Source organism: Mya arenaria, chromosome 11 (assembly GCF_026914265.1).
Source record: "Mya arenaria isolate MELC-2E11 chromosome 11, ASM2691426v1".
NCBI classification, from domain to species: domain Eukaryota; kingdom Metazoa; phylum Mollusca; class Bivalvia; order Myida; family Myidae; genus Mya; species Mya arenaria.
The window spans coordinates 53,957,936-53,974,371 of record NC_069132.1 but is presented as its reverse complement, the minus strand read 5'-3'; the positions used below and the strand labels follow the sequence as shown (position 1 = coordinate 53,974,371).

The window sequence follows — 16,436 nt, the reverse complement described above, 5'->3', positions numbered from 1 at the left end:
ATGGAAATGGGTGCATTCTGCCTACATGTATCTCAAATGGAAATGGGTGAATGAAATAACGTTGCCAACTGTGGGTATTCTGCCAACATGTATCTCCAATGGAAATGGGAGCATAAGATATGTCTGCATAAGAATTATGATATCTTATCTACATGTGTATTCCATGGTTGTCTTTGTGGTGAAGGCCATTTAGGCTGTCTTGATATTGTTTACTGGCACATAGTCACAAACCCGTCGTTCAGCTACGGGGAATTTGCTGCACAGTATCCTTTTTGGTTTACCTCTGGGCAATTACTGCCTTAAATTTATATTTAAACACCGGAAAGAATAATGGTTTGCACATGACAACTGTAAAACACAAAGGTATTGCTATAAAATATTTATTTCTTTCCATAACCATCTGGTATAGATTGTAAATAAGGTTAATATTTTACAGAATGTAAAATGTTCATAATACAATGCAGGACCATAAAACATTGTTATTTACAGAATATAAAGAAGTAGAAAACAGTATTTTAAACAATGGAATGCGTAAAACGGCTCTAAAAACTAACTTAACGAGACATACAAAAAGGTTTTTAAATGAAACACAAATGACATGCAACTATTTTTTTAATTTGTAAATAATGATGTTAATATCTGAAGAAATGACAAATAGGTCAACACATAAAAGAATATAAATTTTGACGTACAAAGCTACTGTTTTGGGATCAAACAAATAAGGTTTGTAAATGGTGTCCAAAAATGCATTTTTTCATCCAAAATTATTCTTTTACGACCAAACTATTTAGTGAAGGAATTTAGCATCTCGCCATTCAGTAAAAAAATCGGACTTTTAAAAGGTTCTATTCAGCTACACAGTTATGGAAAACAATAAAATACATTAGTAACTTATGAAGCAATAATATAATATAGTTTAATGCTATGCTTAAATAATAATCATTTGTTAGAGAGCTACTATGTATTTCAAATAAGATATAATTTGTGCTGTACATATTTACATTGAAACTGATATATATACAAAAGATAAATCTGAGAAATAGACCGACTGCTACTCAAAATTCTTTAACACTGGGTTTCTCATCAATGTGAGAAATAGACCGACTGCTATTCAAAATTCTTTAACACTGGGTTTCTCATCAATGTGCAAGCGTAGGCTCACTTTTTCAATCAAGTTTTACAAGTTCTTAACACATCTTATAACAAATAGGTTGGATGGAAAGTTTATGCTAGTTTTTTTAAATATTGGAAGGTTTTAGCTAGGTTTTATAAGGCAAAGTGCTGCAGAAGAGGGACAGGGTGTAGGAGAAAAGCTCACATTGAATAATGCCTTGAATAACTTGAACATTTTTAATATGACATAAAATATTAGGGATTGAGTTTAATTGCATTAATATTAAATTTCAGATGCCAAATATTTAAAGTTTGTAAGTATTTATTATCATATTAAAAGTTTGAATTGAAACAAAGAAAAATATTTGACATTTTCAAGCATTTAATTTTAAAAAGGCAGAAGGGTGCCCACGCTAACTAAAACTTAAGTTACCTTACTGTCACTTGCATAGTATCCATTAGCATTTCTAGGAGATAACAATAATTTGTTGTTCAGTCAATGAAAATATGTCTGCAGTGTTTTACATTTTGCTAATATGACAAAGTTACCATGTCATAATTTTGCTTTGTATTTTATCTAAAATGATTTTATATGGACACAAAAAAAGCAGAATTTGTTCACTTGCTCTTACTAAGAAACTGATGAAATAAACAGAATAGCAACAGCATCCATAGCTTTCAAATTCTACTGAATCTAAAGAAATACATAAGTTATCAAACCTACAAGAAATATTATATAAGTAACTATTTTATCATAAACAAAATTCCAAAATAAATATCTGCAGCAACTAAGATTTTCCGGGGTATTTTCTAGCAGCACATTATGTACAATGGCATCAAATACACATGTGATGTCAAATATACATGAGATTACGGTATTGAATGAAAAGCTTGCTTCATTTACCTCAGAATTATAAAAACACAGAAACATTGAACAAATGGATACTGGCACAAAAACACAAGTACATCACCACAGGACAAGCAAAATATATAAAAAAATAAAAATAATGTTAGGTTTACAAAATAGGCTGGTGAAAGCTTAGCTTAAAAATTTAACTTTAGTATGGAGTACAGTACACATCACAATTTTTCACTGTCATACTTGCAAATATAAATAAATCTGGTCTAGCATTTTTTCAAATCTAAACCAATACTAGCAACAATTAAAGAATCCATTATGCATTTGTATGCTAAACTTTTTTAAGTCCCTATTATTCTATTATTATTTTTACATCATAAATTCAAAAAAAGAGAGATAAGTTTCTTTAAATAACATCAGACAAATTCAACTTGTTAACATAAAGTCAAACTGTCCATGGAATTGTATTGTTTTAGCCAAGAGTATCCATAAAAAGACTTCTTAAAATGTTGTTGAAATAAGTGCTTGTCTATAATAAACATGACACTTGTGGAAGTCTAGGTCCGCCTTGTGCCTTGTCCGAGATTGTTTGTCAAATTAATCTACTGGATTTTACCATGTGCTATGATTTAACAACGATATATGATCCCATTATTGTTTAACGTAAATGAAATATTGAATGAAGAAAAGGCTTGTGTTTACTGATAAATTGTCAACACTTTCTGAATAAGTTAAATTTAAAACAAAAACTACAAGTATTGGAGATCTACTTGTCATAGGGAAACAACCATGCTATAAAATAATATAAATATAAAACATATTTCATATTAAAGAGTAAAAAAGGTTAAACAATCTTCTTTTTTAAAATATCACATATATTACACAAACCTTGTTCCGATATGTTTAAAGATAACAAAATCTAGTTACGGAGTAAATGTTTACTGAAGAAAAAACAACCTTAGAGTATGATTAAGGGGTTAACAATGAAAAACTGAATAACAATCTATACACTTTTTGCTTAACAATACAAAACATATCTACAGTTCTGGGCCAGTATCAATAAAACAACTTTAGCCATTTCTTATCTTAAGTTGAATTTCTACATTATTTATAGTCAAATTTAAAGCTGCACTCTCACAGATTGAGCATTTTGACAACTTTTTAATTTTTGTCTTTGAACAAGCCATTTTTTTGCGAAACTGCTTTAAAACCAGTTATATAAGACAGCTGAAAAAAAAATTGATCACAGAGTTTTACATTTTAGTTAAAAAATTGATGTTTTGTGCATTTTTTTTTAAACCGTTAGTAACTGTTTAAGCCATAAAACATAAATTTTCGAATGGAAATATGAAAATCAGCGATCTGATCTTTTGTCAGCAATCTTCCATCTTTGGTTTGCAGATATTTACACAAAAATTTGCCCTTTCCAAGACAAAAAATAAAAAAATTGTAAAAATGGTAAATTTGTGAGAATACAGCTTTAAAGAGAAGTACAAGCGATTTAAAAAAAGAAGCTTTTATATTACATAAAATTAATGAGAATAAAGTTTTTGAGATATTATTAAGTTATTATATGACAAGTGAAATACTTAACTTTGGAAAAAGACTTAAGTTTAGAAATAAGTTGAGATGTTTTTTTAAATACCAACCCAGGTGTATACACAGATGTGAATGAAAGATAAAAATGTAAATAAAACACAGTCACATGATTAAAAAATTATAACTTACAAAAACACAGCTCTAAAACCATTGTACTAATTCTATACCTAAAGTCATTAAGAAATGAAGATGTTTGGTAAGGTTTTATACCTGGCTATAATGGGCTAATTGTTCAGAGTTATGTAAAAGTTAACAACGAAGTTAACATCACTGTGTTAACTTTAAAACCATTAAAACTGCAAGTTTAATGGATAGACTTGTGATCTGCAGTATTTCTTATAAGATTTAAAACAACTGTTTCAGCTTTACTTGCTTTATGAAAATATACGAACACATCAAATAATTCACGTTTTTAAGTTAACAACAATGATATTAACACCGTTGTTAACTTTAACGAAGTTCTGAACAATCGGCCCAATGTTTGAAAAGGTTTAAACTATCTAACTTAATGTCTTTTATGTCTAACAGATGAAACCGACAAGAATTCAATATAAAATTTACATAGTTTAAAACACACGAAAATGTATGAAAAGTGCACCATTTTAAGGTTTTGTGATATGTATAGGCATTTAGCACATACAGCATGCAACATACACAAAATATATATATTCAAGAATGATTTACAAATGAAATTTGTACAAAATTGTCCATGAATGAACTGGAAATTTTACAAGTATAAATGCATGATGCGTCGAATGTTTGAATGACCTGCATAACAATATAGAGTATGCTGCTTTTAGAGTTATTCAAATACACATTATAGGTATTGTTACTCCTTACAACCAATACGTAGAATGAATCAAACGTTAACGCTCATCAGTTATTTCATTCAAAAAAAGGGGCAAAACTCTACAATTATCAAAGCACAAGTTACAGGTCTTGCAATATATGTGCATTTTGTCTCTTGTAACATGTTTACCAAGTTTCACTTCATAATTTAGAATGGTTTTTGAGTTATGGCCATAGTAACAGTATTTTTTTAGTTATGGCCACAATTAAAAGTATTTTCACAGGGACACCATTGGCAACCAAACCAGCATCGAGACCATGACAGTACCTAGAGTTTTTTGAAGAAAAGAAGACGAGATAAAAATATTAGTTTTGATTGATTTCGTAATTGATTTCGTAAAGAAGGAGTATTTTTCCAGATACATCTTTTTAAGGCTTTAAGCCAGCCAATAAATATATTAAGCAATCGCTTGGTAGCATTGAACTGATTAAGCTTTTTAAATTAGCATAATATATTTCCCGTTACTAAACAAGCTTCTTTAAATTAAATTTGTGTACATTTTCTGTTAAACTTGGTTATATGCTAAACCTAATTTCCCGAGGCGGAATTACATATTTCTTATTCCGGCCAAAATATACAAATGCCTGTATCAGATTACTTGTAAAGAAACGACCCTCGCCGCTTGTTGCCACAGTCATCTCTCTCTCAAAATATCAATCAAGGTCAATCATTTGATGCAGATATCTTTCAAAAGGCCACCTTTTCATTCAATTCAATTACTTGTAACATACGGTAGTCAACTACATTTTCTCAATAGTCCATAGCGATTTTTTGTATTTTTTAAGCACTGTTCATTAAATTGCAATATTTCTTACGTTTCATAACGCTCTCTGTATTTGCCTAAGCCATAGCAATTCCTAGACCCTCTCAACACTATTCTTGCACCATGTTAGCTGAGAATGTTTTTCCTTTTTTATTTCAGATACTCAGTCATTATTAGTTTTATAATGACCCTTAATCATAGATTTTCCCTGCTAGGGCTGTTCAAAACATCTACCCTCAACAGAGCATAGTCAAGATTTTCAACCCTTTTTTATTGTTACAATAAATTTTGAAACAACCCTTGGTGTTAAGTTTATATCACTCAGCAAGGGCTGTTCCGAAAGTTCCTCATTAAAGACACAAGGCAGCTTGGTTTGTCAGCATTTTGCAGAAAGGGGTGTTGCAAAAGTTCAAATGCAGTGGCTCGCTGTGAGGCATCTCTAACCAGCATTCTCTCTAGGAAGCCTTGGAGCCTTGCAGATACCTGCAAATATACCAAATATCGCTAAATACAAATTTGCCATGTGTCGGGAAAAATGCTTGCTATAAATAAATATACAAATTAGTGATTACAAATGTGTAGTCAATTTCAAGCAACTATGCCCCACATGAGAATTTGCGGATTTTATGACACATTCATATTTTTGAAACACCAAATTCTAAAACTTCTGACTCTTTAAATTTGTTTAACATTCAAGGCAAAATTACATATTTTATGATATCACTTACAATTGCCATAAAAACATAAATGAAAAGAGAAAATGGCCTCCCAACATAGCACTTATGATGTAATTTATCATGTGGTATACACACTCCCTCACCTCTTTTTCCCGAACAATAAAAAACAAGAGGGCCAAATGGCCCTGAATCGCTCACCTGTCATATATTGCACATTCTTCCATTATATACAAATATTAAAACCTAAGCCTATGAACACGGGGCGTGGCCAATTTTTACCCCAGGGCTAAAGTTTGAACAATCTTAATAGTGGTCCGATATACGATGCTTCATACCAAATATCTAAGGCCTTCGCCTTTGTGTACTAAATATGTTATCCATTTTAAATTAAGACGTTACTTGTCTTTGTGAGTTCGGAGAAGATTTTTTAAGTTTTCACTATAACACATATAGAGAAAACCCATCAGCCCCGGGGTGTGGCCAATTTTGACCCCAGGGCCATAATTTGAACAAACTTTGTAGAGGTCCACTAGACGATGAATCATGCCAAATATCTAAGCTCTAAGCAACGTAAGTTCAGAGGAGATGATTTTTGAAGTTTTCACTATAAACATATAGAGAAAACCCATGACCCCCCAAGGGGGCGGGGCCAATTTTGACCCCAAGGCCATAATTTGAACAATCTTTGTAGAGGTCCACTAGACGATGAATCATGCCAAATATTTAAGCTCTAGGCCAAGTAAGTTCAGAGGAGAAGATTTTTGAAGTTTTCACTATAAACATATAGAGAAAACCCATCACCCCCGGGACGGGGCCAATTTTGACCCCAAGGCCATAATTTGAACAATCTTTGTAAAGGTCCACTAGACGATGAATCATGCCAAATATCTAAGCTCTAGTCCAAGTAAGTTCAGAGGAGAAGATTTTTGAAGTTTTAACTCTAAACATATAGAGAATACCCATGACCCCCCGGGGCGGGGCTAATTTTGACCCCAGGGCCATAATTTGATCAAACTTTGTAGAGGTCCACTAGACGATGAATCATGCCAAATATCTAAGCTCTAGGCCAAGTAAGTTCAGAGGAGAAGATTTTTGAAGTTTTCACTATAAACATATAGAGAAAACCCATGACCCCCCGGGGCGGGGCCAATTTTGACCCCAGGGCCATAATTTGAACAACCTTGGTAGAGGACCATTTGGTGATCCTACCTACCATATATCAACGGCCTAAGCCTTGTGGTTTGGGAGAAGAAGATTTTTAAAGTTTTGATAGAAGACCACCCAAGGAACATCCCTATGAAGTTTTATTAATATTGGCCCAGCGGTTAAGGAGATGTCTTTTAAGTAAATTGTTGATGGACGACGCACGCCGGACGCCGGACAAAAGGCGATCACAAAAGCTCACCATGTCACAAAGTGACAGGTGAGCTAAAAATAATTAATGCACAAACCATTACCTTGTGAGCATTTTTAATCTTGGGCGGTGGCATATCCCGTATCCTCCTCATGGCTTGTAGTGGAGGTTCGTTGAAAAACGGTGGTTCCCCATCGATCATCTCGATAACCATGATGCCTAGCGACCATATGTCAACCTGCAAGGAAAAAGCATAGAATTACTGTAGACTGTACCATTTTATATCGAGTTTCCATTGTTTACGTTTTTTGCAATAATTCTCATATTGATATATGGTAAACTGGTACCAGGCTTACTCAGCCCAACAAGGGTATGTCTGATACGTTAGACTGGTACCAGGCTTACTCAGTCCAACAATTGTATGTCTGGCATGGCCCAAACAACAAGCAACAAGCAGTTAAGTATAACGTATGGGGAAAAGTATATATGTATGAACCAGTGGCTGAAATTACGAAATAACAGTTATCTTATATGCCTTTAACAGTAGCATAGCAGATTATGAAATGGTAAGGGGAGGTCATCTAGGCTAATTAGAACAGTTACCATAAAACAAAGTTATTACCCTGCAATATAGCATGTGTGTAAATTACAATGATATTTCAATATACAATATAGCATCACATATATACACAAATACCAGGGCATATAGAAAATTAGAGCTAGATGAATGTCATATGTACTACCGTATTATATCATGTATAGGACGCTAGCATAGATAGGACGCAGGCAAAAAAATAGTTGAGAAAACGGGTAAAAACCCTTAATATATAAGATAGGACGCAGCGGAAAAATGTCAAAATCGGAGCCGAAAAATTGAGGTTGGTCAAGTATTTATAACATATATATTGAAGTAAAAATCAAACAAAAAATTGTATATGAGGCATATTTTGATAACTGTCTTGTGTATTTCGATAATTATCGTCGTATTTTGGTAATTTAGCGTACACAACAATGATATATGTCTTGACATTTTGAGAACATTTACGCATATTATAAGACTTATACAAATGCCGTAATAGTCCCAACTGACAGTCAACCGTTGCAACCGTTGCAATAGTCTCGACATGCCTTCTGAATGACAGTCAACAGTTGCAACCCTTGCAATCGCAACAAAACTGATGATTGTTTTGATAAGGCTTGTCGCTGTGCGGATTAAAGCATGTCGGCATAATTAAGTGTCGTTAATTAGCCTTGCCAGCGGAAGGCACATCGGGTAAAGTGCGAACAAACAACCATAAGGTATTACCATCACAATAGTTTGTTCTATTGATGTTTTTCTAATGACAGACAGCGGGTGTTTTTCACACCTTCGCACATTTGAAAAGATTTGATAGTGACAATAATGCTACTTAACGTTATGCACATTCCTTTATCAATTTTTTAAAACAGTTACATACAAAATGTTTTGTAAAATATCGAAACATTAAAATCATAAACAACGATTAATTGATATTTACCTCCTTTCCCGATTTCCGTTACCGTTATAACTCAATCCAGTTAAAGTGCTGACTCACATCGAGATTTTGTGAGTAGCGTCCCTTTTATAAAAAAGTAAACACTCGTGTTTTTTTCAATTTATTTCTCAATAAATCATTTTAAAGTAAACATTCAATATATTTCTGCGTGTGTTCACTTGCGTGATTTTACCTACGTCAGTTGTTCTTTTCGGTGACGCAGTACAGATACTTACTATTACCGCGTTCTTCCCCGGTCCGATATTTCCGACCTGAAATGGACTTGGAAAAAAACAGATGAAATTCTAATAGCATAGAAAGGACGCAGGCAATTTTTAAGACGAGAATTGGGGGGTAAAAAAGTGCGTCCTATGCATGATATAATACGGTATATACCAACCACTTGTTGCGTTTAAAACAGTCATTTACACATGGTATTTTTACAATGGCTCTTTTCAAACATCACTTGAGACTTTAACAGAGAGTTGTTTTCATAATTCAGTCATAGAAATTACACTGAACATACAATCAAGTCAGGTAGGTCACTGACCATTTTTTACTAGCCCAAATGGTGTTTCACAAGCTTTTACAATTTTGCAAGAATTTATGATAAAATCCAGAAAATCCAAAACATTTCTAAGGCAAGTAGAAATTATTTTCACAAGAACGCCAGGCTTGTAATTTGCGACTTTATACTACCCGAGACAACATCTACTTAATTTTTGCTTTAAGGCTAGTACCAATGGGTATTTCAAAATTCTTACCTCTGGACCATAAGGAAGTCTAGATATGACCTCGGGTGCCATCCAGTAAGGTGTACCAACTAGTGATTTACGTTTCGGCAGGTCCTGCGATACTTGTGCACAGAATCCAAAGTCAGATAGCTTCACCTATAAAATATGAAATGTTTTTGAATGAATAATCATCATATACCTGGGTTTTCCTCACTTTATATTTGAGATTTTTGCTAATGAGTTATGGAAGGGTGCTGCACCCTTTCCAATTTTGGAAGCACCCTTCAGCCCTTATAGAGACCAGCATGGGCACCTTTTTGCCATCATAAAATAAAAACTTAAGACTGTCATCAATTTCTTTTGTCTTGATTGAAACAAATAACATGATTATAAATACATACAAACTTAACATTTTTGGCATCTGAATTCTGATATTACTTCAATTACAAAACCTAATTTTTTTTTGTCAAAACCCTAATGTTCATGTTCTCCACAGCCGATACAACGTGCCATTTTCTCTCTTAGCACCCTGTACCTCTTCTGCAGCACCTTGCCCATTTTAAAACCTTAATATTGCTTTGTAATAGCCTGCTTACATAAAGAATATAAGGTTTTCTAACAAATAAACCACAACCTCCAACCTATAAAAAAAATGGTTTGGCCTGTGTAGCAAGAGCTATCCCCAGGCTCTATTCCCTTATAGTTTTTTTTTCTTTATAATCATGTAGTTTTATGCATTTTAAATCACCCAGTATTCATTATGATGAATTCCATTACTTTAATATGATTCTCTTCATACTTATAACACAAGTTAAAAGAACTATACATTCAATCTTCATATATTTTTTCGAATAAGAATTAATATCTATTTCGAAAATTTCCCTTTTCCTAACAAAAGGTTCCCTGCGTAGGGTTTCATTCACTAGACCTTGTGATCATTTAAACAGTTTCCCGTCTCACCTTGCCATCGTGTTGTAGGAGTATGGAGTCTGACTTGATGTCTCGATGGATGACGCCGTTAGAATGAAGGAATGCCAGGGCTTTCAGGCAGGCTTTACACACTGTCGCTATCTGTGTCTCGTCCAACCTGAAATAAAGGAAATATTTGAATATCCTTTGCATCTACTTTATTTTCCTTGTTCCAGAGCAGGAAAGACATGGTAACAAAGCTTGTATGTTCCAGTTTATAAAGGGTCTGTTTCTACGCACAGGGCTCTCGCGAGGGGGCGACTTGGGCGAAGTGGTCGCCTAAAATTCCCAGACTTCGCCCATTTGTATCATCAAAGCGACATTGACTTCGCCGAAAAAAATAGCACATTGTAAATCTGTCAATCAGCAGTCTTTGGCCATTGTCACATTAGTCAAAACACCGCAATTAGGTAATCTCCTAATCCGATAATTGGGCCGTGTCATCCAATTACCCAAACATCGCCAGTAGGCGGAGCTATCGATGGTCAACCAATCAGAATGTACATTGAGAAGTCCCTGATCAAATGAAATAAGTTTGTTTTAATCAGATTGAAAAGGCGACATAATTATGAAAAATCTTGTTAAGCATTAAAGAAGTTAAAAAGTAATTGATATATGTATTGAACAAACAATGCCAGACATTTTAAACATTGTTGCTTTTGAAGCAGACGGTCATAACCATCTCGGGCCATCGGCAAGGTGGCGCTAAGAAAATCAATAACATGACGTATCAACAAATATTTGATTGGTTTAAGTGAACTGTTCATGATAAAATGAAATGATAAACAATGATTTGTAAACACAAAAATATCTTCTTTTTTTTGCTTTATGTAGTGTTTACTTACAGTATTTTTCTCCTGTTGATGACTTTAAAATCGGCGAGATCGCCATTTTTTCAGAACATTTTTCCGAGTTATATTTTTCAACCTCCCATTATGTATTGGTTAAAATTTCATCAAGAACAGTGATTTAATGGTCATTTGGTTCTTAAATGTCAGCATATTGAAAATTATTTAGCCAGAGACAAGCATATAACAGCATAGCTGAATGTGACATTCGTACCCATCCCGAACGTACCAAAATAAGATTCGTCCCCTACTATATTGACAGTTCATTTATAAGGTCATTTTGATTGTTTCAAATCCTTAGCTGTCTTGGTGTTTGATTCATTTTAGATGTTATTTGGAGATAAACTATGTGACATTGACAAATACACTTTTGCTGAGCCAAAAATGATACATTATTTGTGAACATTTTATATTGTTATAGCAATTAATTTGAATGTGAATGTAAACTTAGGTGTGTGGTATGGCATAGTTTTTGTATCAGGTGTTACGAAAAGTATCACTTCTCCCTAAAGTCTCCCCACTTCTCCCTAAATTGACTGAAGGGAGAAGTCACTTCTCCCAAAAATTTCAGCCTAGTGAGAGCCCTGACGCATTACTCACATCATGGGCTAATGACCACCACCTCTATGTTAAGTGTTTTTAAAGGGACTAGACACCAGATGGTCCCAAAATCAGTAAAATACAGTATTACCTCAAAACAAGCCTAGAATTGTCTATACAAGTTAGTTTGAGGCTGATAATACATAATTTTACATGATAAAAGAATTATTTATGCCCGCCCGCCCTGTTTTTGCCATTCTATAACCCGTAATTTTTCGATGAAAAATCCAGCTAAAAATAGTATTTTTCTCTCTGTCCCAGCTAAGTTTACCCGTTTAAAAATAGCATAGTTTGTATATTTAACTAGTGAAACTCACCTGATTAGTACAGTAACATATACTGTCGTCATTATTAAATTTATTGGGATTTGCATGGTAAACAAATGCAGACATTTTCCAAATTGGACAATATGCAAAATCTACTAAAGATACATATGTTCTAAGTGATGTGATACATCAGTAAGTAAGATTCAATGTGTTGTCCCCAGCAATATCAATTTTGTGTAAATTTTAAACCTTTTCTTTTTTTCTTGCAATGATATCATCTGGTGTCTAGTACCTTTAAATGTCATGAGGCTGTAGTGATGTGTTTTCCATGTGAGCTAAAGAAACAGAGTGAGATACAAAGAGATCTTGGTGTGACACCCTAACTCTTAATGAAGAAATCTCTCAGATCTTAAACGTGCTTGGTGTAAAGCATCGATCCAAGGGATACAACTTTTCTGGATATAAACAAGTACTGAGTACTCCAAATTTTCCAGTACTAATTAAATTGCAAAGTGCCAGGCAAGGGAAGGTTTTATTATCAATTTTCAATATCCCATAAATGTCGCCGGGAAATGAACTCGTCACCTTGGTCATCCGAAGCAAATATTCAACCATAAGACAGTCGTGGAATATTTTCCCTTACTTGTTATGTGTGACAATGTCTGTAAGTGCACCGCCCTCCAGGAACTCCATGACGACCCAGAGCTCGTCCCCAACCAGGAAACTGTCGTACATGTCCACTATGTGTGGGTGGTGGTAGTCACGCATTATCACAACCTGTCAGGGAAATATCATTGGAGATAGAATATGGGGTTAATGACACTTCATTATCACAACCCGCTGAGGCAATATCATAGGCGATAGATTGTGAGGTTAATAACAGATGGTCATTATCACAAAATGTGGAGGAAATATCACAGAGATAGAATGTGGGGTTAATGGCAGGTCAATATCACAACCTGCTGAGGAAATATCACAGGAGATGGAATGCGAGGTAAATGGTAGGTCAATATCACAACCTGCTGGGGCAATATTATAGTAGATAGAATGTGGGGTTAATGGTAGGTCAATATCACAACCTGCTGAGGCAATATCACAGGGGATAGAATGTGGGGTTAATGGCAGGTCAATATCACATCTGCTGAGGCAATATCACAGGGGATAGAATGTGGGGTTAATGGCAGGTCAATATCACAACCTGCTGAGGCAATATCACAGGAGATGGAATGCGAGGTTAATGGTAGGTCAATATCACAACCTGCTGAGGCAATATTATAGTAGATAGAATGTGGGGTTAATGGCAAGACGGTCATTTTTAAAACTTGCCAAGGAAGTATCATAGGAGGTTAATTGCAGGTCATCACAACCTGCTGACGTTTTTTGATTGTTATACATGTGAATGTATTGATTTTGAATAAGAGTGTCACTTTAAATTTACTACATTTGTACCATCTTTGAGAATGTTTTTTGTGTTTTTGTCTATACATACACTGACATAATGGAAGGGTAACTTGTCAGCTGAGCTTAACTGTGCTATAAATAGTATGCAGATCAATATATATATAAATAAACTAGGGATGAAAACGAATATTTGAATATTCGATCAAATGTTTATATAGCAGGGCTTGTTACAAAATTTAATGACAAGAATTAGTATAAGCATTCGGGCTTGTTCATCCAAAAGTCTAATTTCGATGACTGTAATGTGGGTGCAGTTCCACTTGGTTTGATTTGCTTATAATGTGTTATTGGCGGTGAAATTGGCAGTGAACAATCAAACTCAATCTTTTTCATACCTCATTAAAGAGCAGTTCCCTTCGCTGCTGTCGTCTCAGATCCATCTTCTTGACCGCAACCTGAGACCCATTCCTCTGTGAGGCGATACACACAATGCCCGTCGAGCCCTCCCCAATCTTGATGAAGTTGTCCAGGTGTTCCCGTGGGTCGCCCTGGCTCACAACCATCTGTAATGCTGCTCGGAACTGGAAAAATAAAAAAAAACTTGCTTTGTATTTTTTTATATAATAAAGCTGATCAAATGTCTTAAACAGCTCCTGACAAATAAAATATTGACCTTTTTGTAGACTAACAGAAGGTGTTACTCTACTTCTCTCCTTATTTTGGAAAAGTTTGGGAAGCTTTTGGGGTTTTTTTCCAACCATTGCTTTATTAACTGATATACATCAAACATACTTTTAAATTTGAAAAATGTTCAATACATTTATCAAATAAACTTGGCATTTCAAGTCTTTAAAGCATTGAATGATCATGGCTTAATAGACTGATATCCATCATTGGTACTCATATAGAGAAAATGTTTTGCAACTGTTTTCAAGTTAATTTCAAGTCCTTAAGGCAATGAATGGGCGTGGATCTAAGTCTGTCCTAATACAACCAGTTAATTTCAAATCAAGGGCATCATCTATAGCTTTTTAATCAAAGAAGCCGACTTAATCATGAGCAATTTGGCATAATCTTTGATGTATCAAGAGGAACTAACTCCTGAAGAGGCACCCTCATCCCACTGCGAAAATCTACACATTAACACATTAAAGCTTGCATTAATATCACTTCAACCAACCAAAAAATTGTAGCTTAAATTTACACTTGCAAGAACAACGCAATGACGAATGAAACTCTTTGAAGTGCCGGAACTGAATGTTTGATTGAAAAAACTGTTCAAAAAGAGTGTCACTTATGTGCAAAATGGCATAGTGTTTGTTTAATAAATTAACAAGTATGTTTTGCTTAGTTTGTTTGCAAATAGTAGTATTAAATCTTAAACATCAAATGTCTGTATAAGGCCTAAAAAAAATATTTTATTCGGGTGACGTGACTCTAGCTAGGAAATAGGTGCCAATCCTACTGTTTTTATAGTCAGTTTTTTTTGTGTGTGTGTGTTTTTTAAAATGTAGTTTAAAACCTTTTAAGCTTTATACAGAAGATGACTTTAACACCATTCTCCAATGATGAAAATAACGTTCTGATAATATAGAAAAAGCCTCATCCTACACTACCTGTTTTTGAAAAGGACGTGAACCCTTATCAAACCATGGTTTTTTTTTGCCTAATTTTGAAAATATTTAAAACAAAATAAAAGTTCTTCTGGTGTTCCCATTTCTCCATCCTACGGCTAAATGCTTTGTAAATACTTTTAGTAAGTCTAAAAATACCTCAGGTTCTAGAATTTACAATTTGTAAACAATATTATCTAAATTATGCATTCCGAATTAACGCTGCATTTTTCGAATGTCAGAAATCAACTGCAATTATATTCTGCGCAATCCCTAATTTACAGATAACTGTAAAACCAATTATTTCTTCTGAGTAATTCATATATGTTATCCTACACTAAATGCATATTCCAGAATGATCGTTTTTTGCAGCATGTCATATTGAAGAGCACGTCTGCCAAGGTGCAAAACATAAATTACTTGCTCACGCTCTCACTTTGCAGTGTAATTGGTGGGCAAATAAAGTTTAGAAGTACCAGATGCCGTAATTACCTAATTGGCAAGAAATTACCTGACAACTCAAGTCAACTGAATGTTTATTTCATGTATTAAACATATCATGGTTTCTGGTTTACTCATTTTATGTAAACAGAGTTCACTTAAAGATGCACTCTTACTCATAATAAAGATTTACCACAATTACACAATTGTTTTGATATACCAAAAAGGATGAATAAATGTAAAAAAACAATGGGTTTTATGAAGGATACCGAGTTTAATTTAAAAGAAAGGTGCAGAAAACATAATATTCTACCTTTTCTATTTTTCCATAAATTTATTATTAAGTAAGAAGTTGAAGATGCACTCTTACTCCCAATTAAGATTTACCACAATTAATACAATTGTTTTAATATAGTATACTAAAAGTATACCGAGTTTAATTTGAAAGAAAGGTGCAGAAAACACTGTAATTCTACCATACGAGACGATGGTAAATCTTTTATCACTCACCAATCATTTAATATTTTTGTGTTTTCAGCTATATAAAACACGGTTACAATCTTGTTATTAGAAATGAATATTTTCCATAAATGTATAATTTAGTAAGTAATTAAAGATGCATCACTCAAAATTGATTTTTGTTATACATGTGTATAAAAATTGATTTTGAAAAAGAGTGTCACTTTCAAGGGCCATATTCTGACTGCTTTTTGATGTAATTAAATATGTAGAGGTTAATTGTATGTTTCAGTTTCAGAAATGCAAGATATTTCACTGCGTAAGCACCAAAAGTAATATTAACGTCCATTAGAAAAAAACAAATGATGTCATTGCA

General features: G+C 33.9%; 1 protein-coding gene across 1 annotated transcript in view; it reads right to left on the bottom strand.

The window, feature by feature from the left end:
• Positions 1–364: 364 nt before the first annotated feature.
• The window catches only part of LOC128208802 (serine/threonine-protein kinase PAK 4-like), a 37,357-nt gene continuing 21,285 nt past the window's right edge, over positions 365–16,436 (bottom strand). Inside the window, exons 5-10 of the mRNA XM_052912408.1 lie at positions 13,943–14,128; positions 12,790–12,923; positions 10,424–10,550; positions 9,494–9,619; positions 7,319–7,453; positions 365–5,667 (exon numbers count right to left, since the gene is read on the bottom strand). Coding sequence (XP_052768368.1) covers positions 5,506–5,667; positions 7,319–7,453; positions 9,494–9,619; positions 10,424–10,550; positions 12,790–12,923; positions 13,943–14,128 — 870 coding nt within the window. The 3' untranslated portion in view covers positions 365–5,505. The remainder of the gene's footprint in view (positions 5,668–7,318; positions 7,454–9,493; positions 9,620–10,423; positions 10,551–12,789; positions 12,924–13,942; positions 14,129–16,436) is intronic.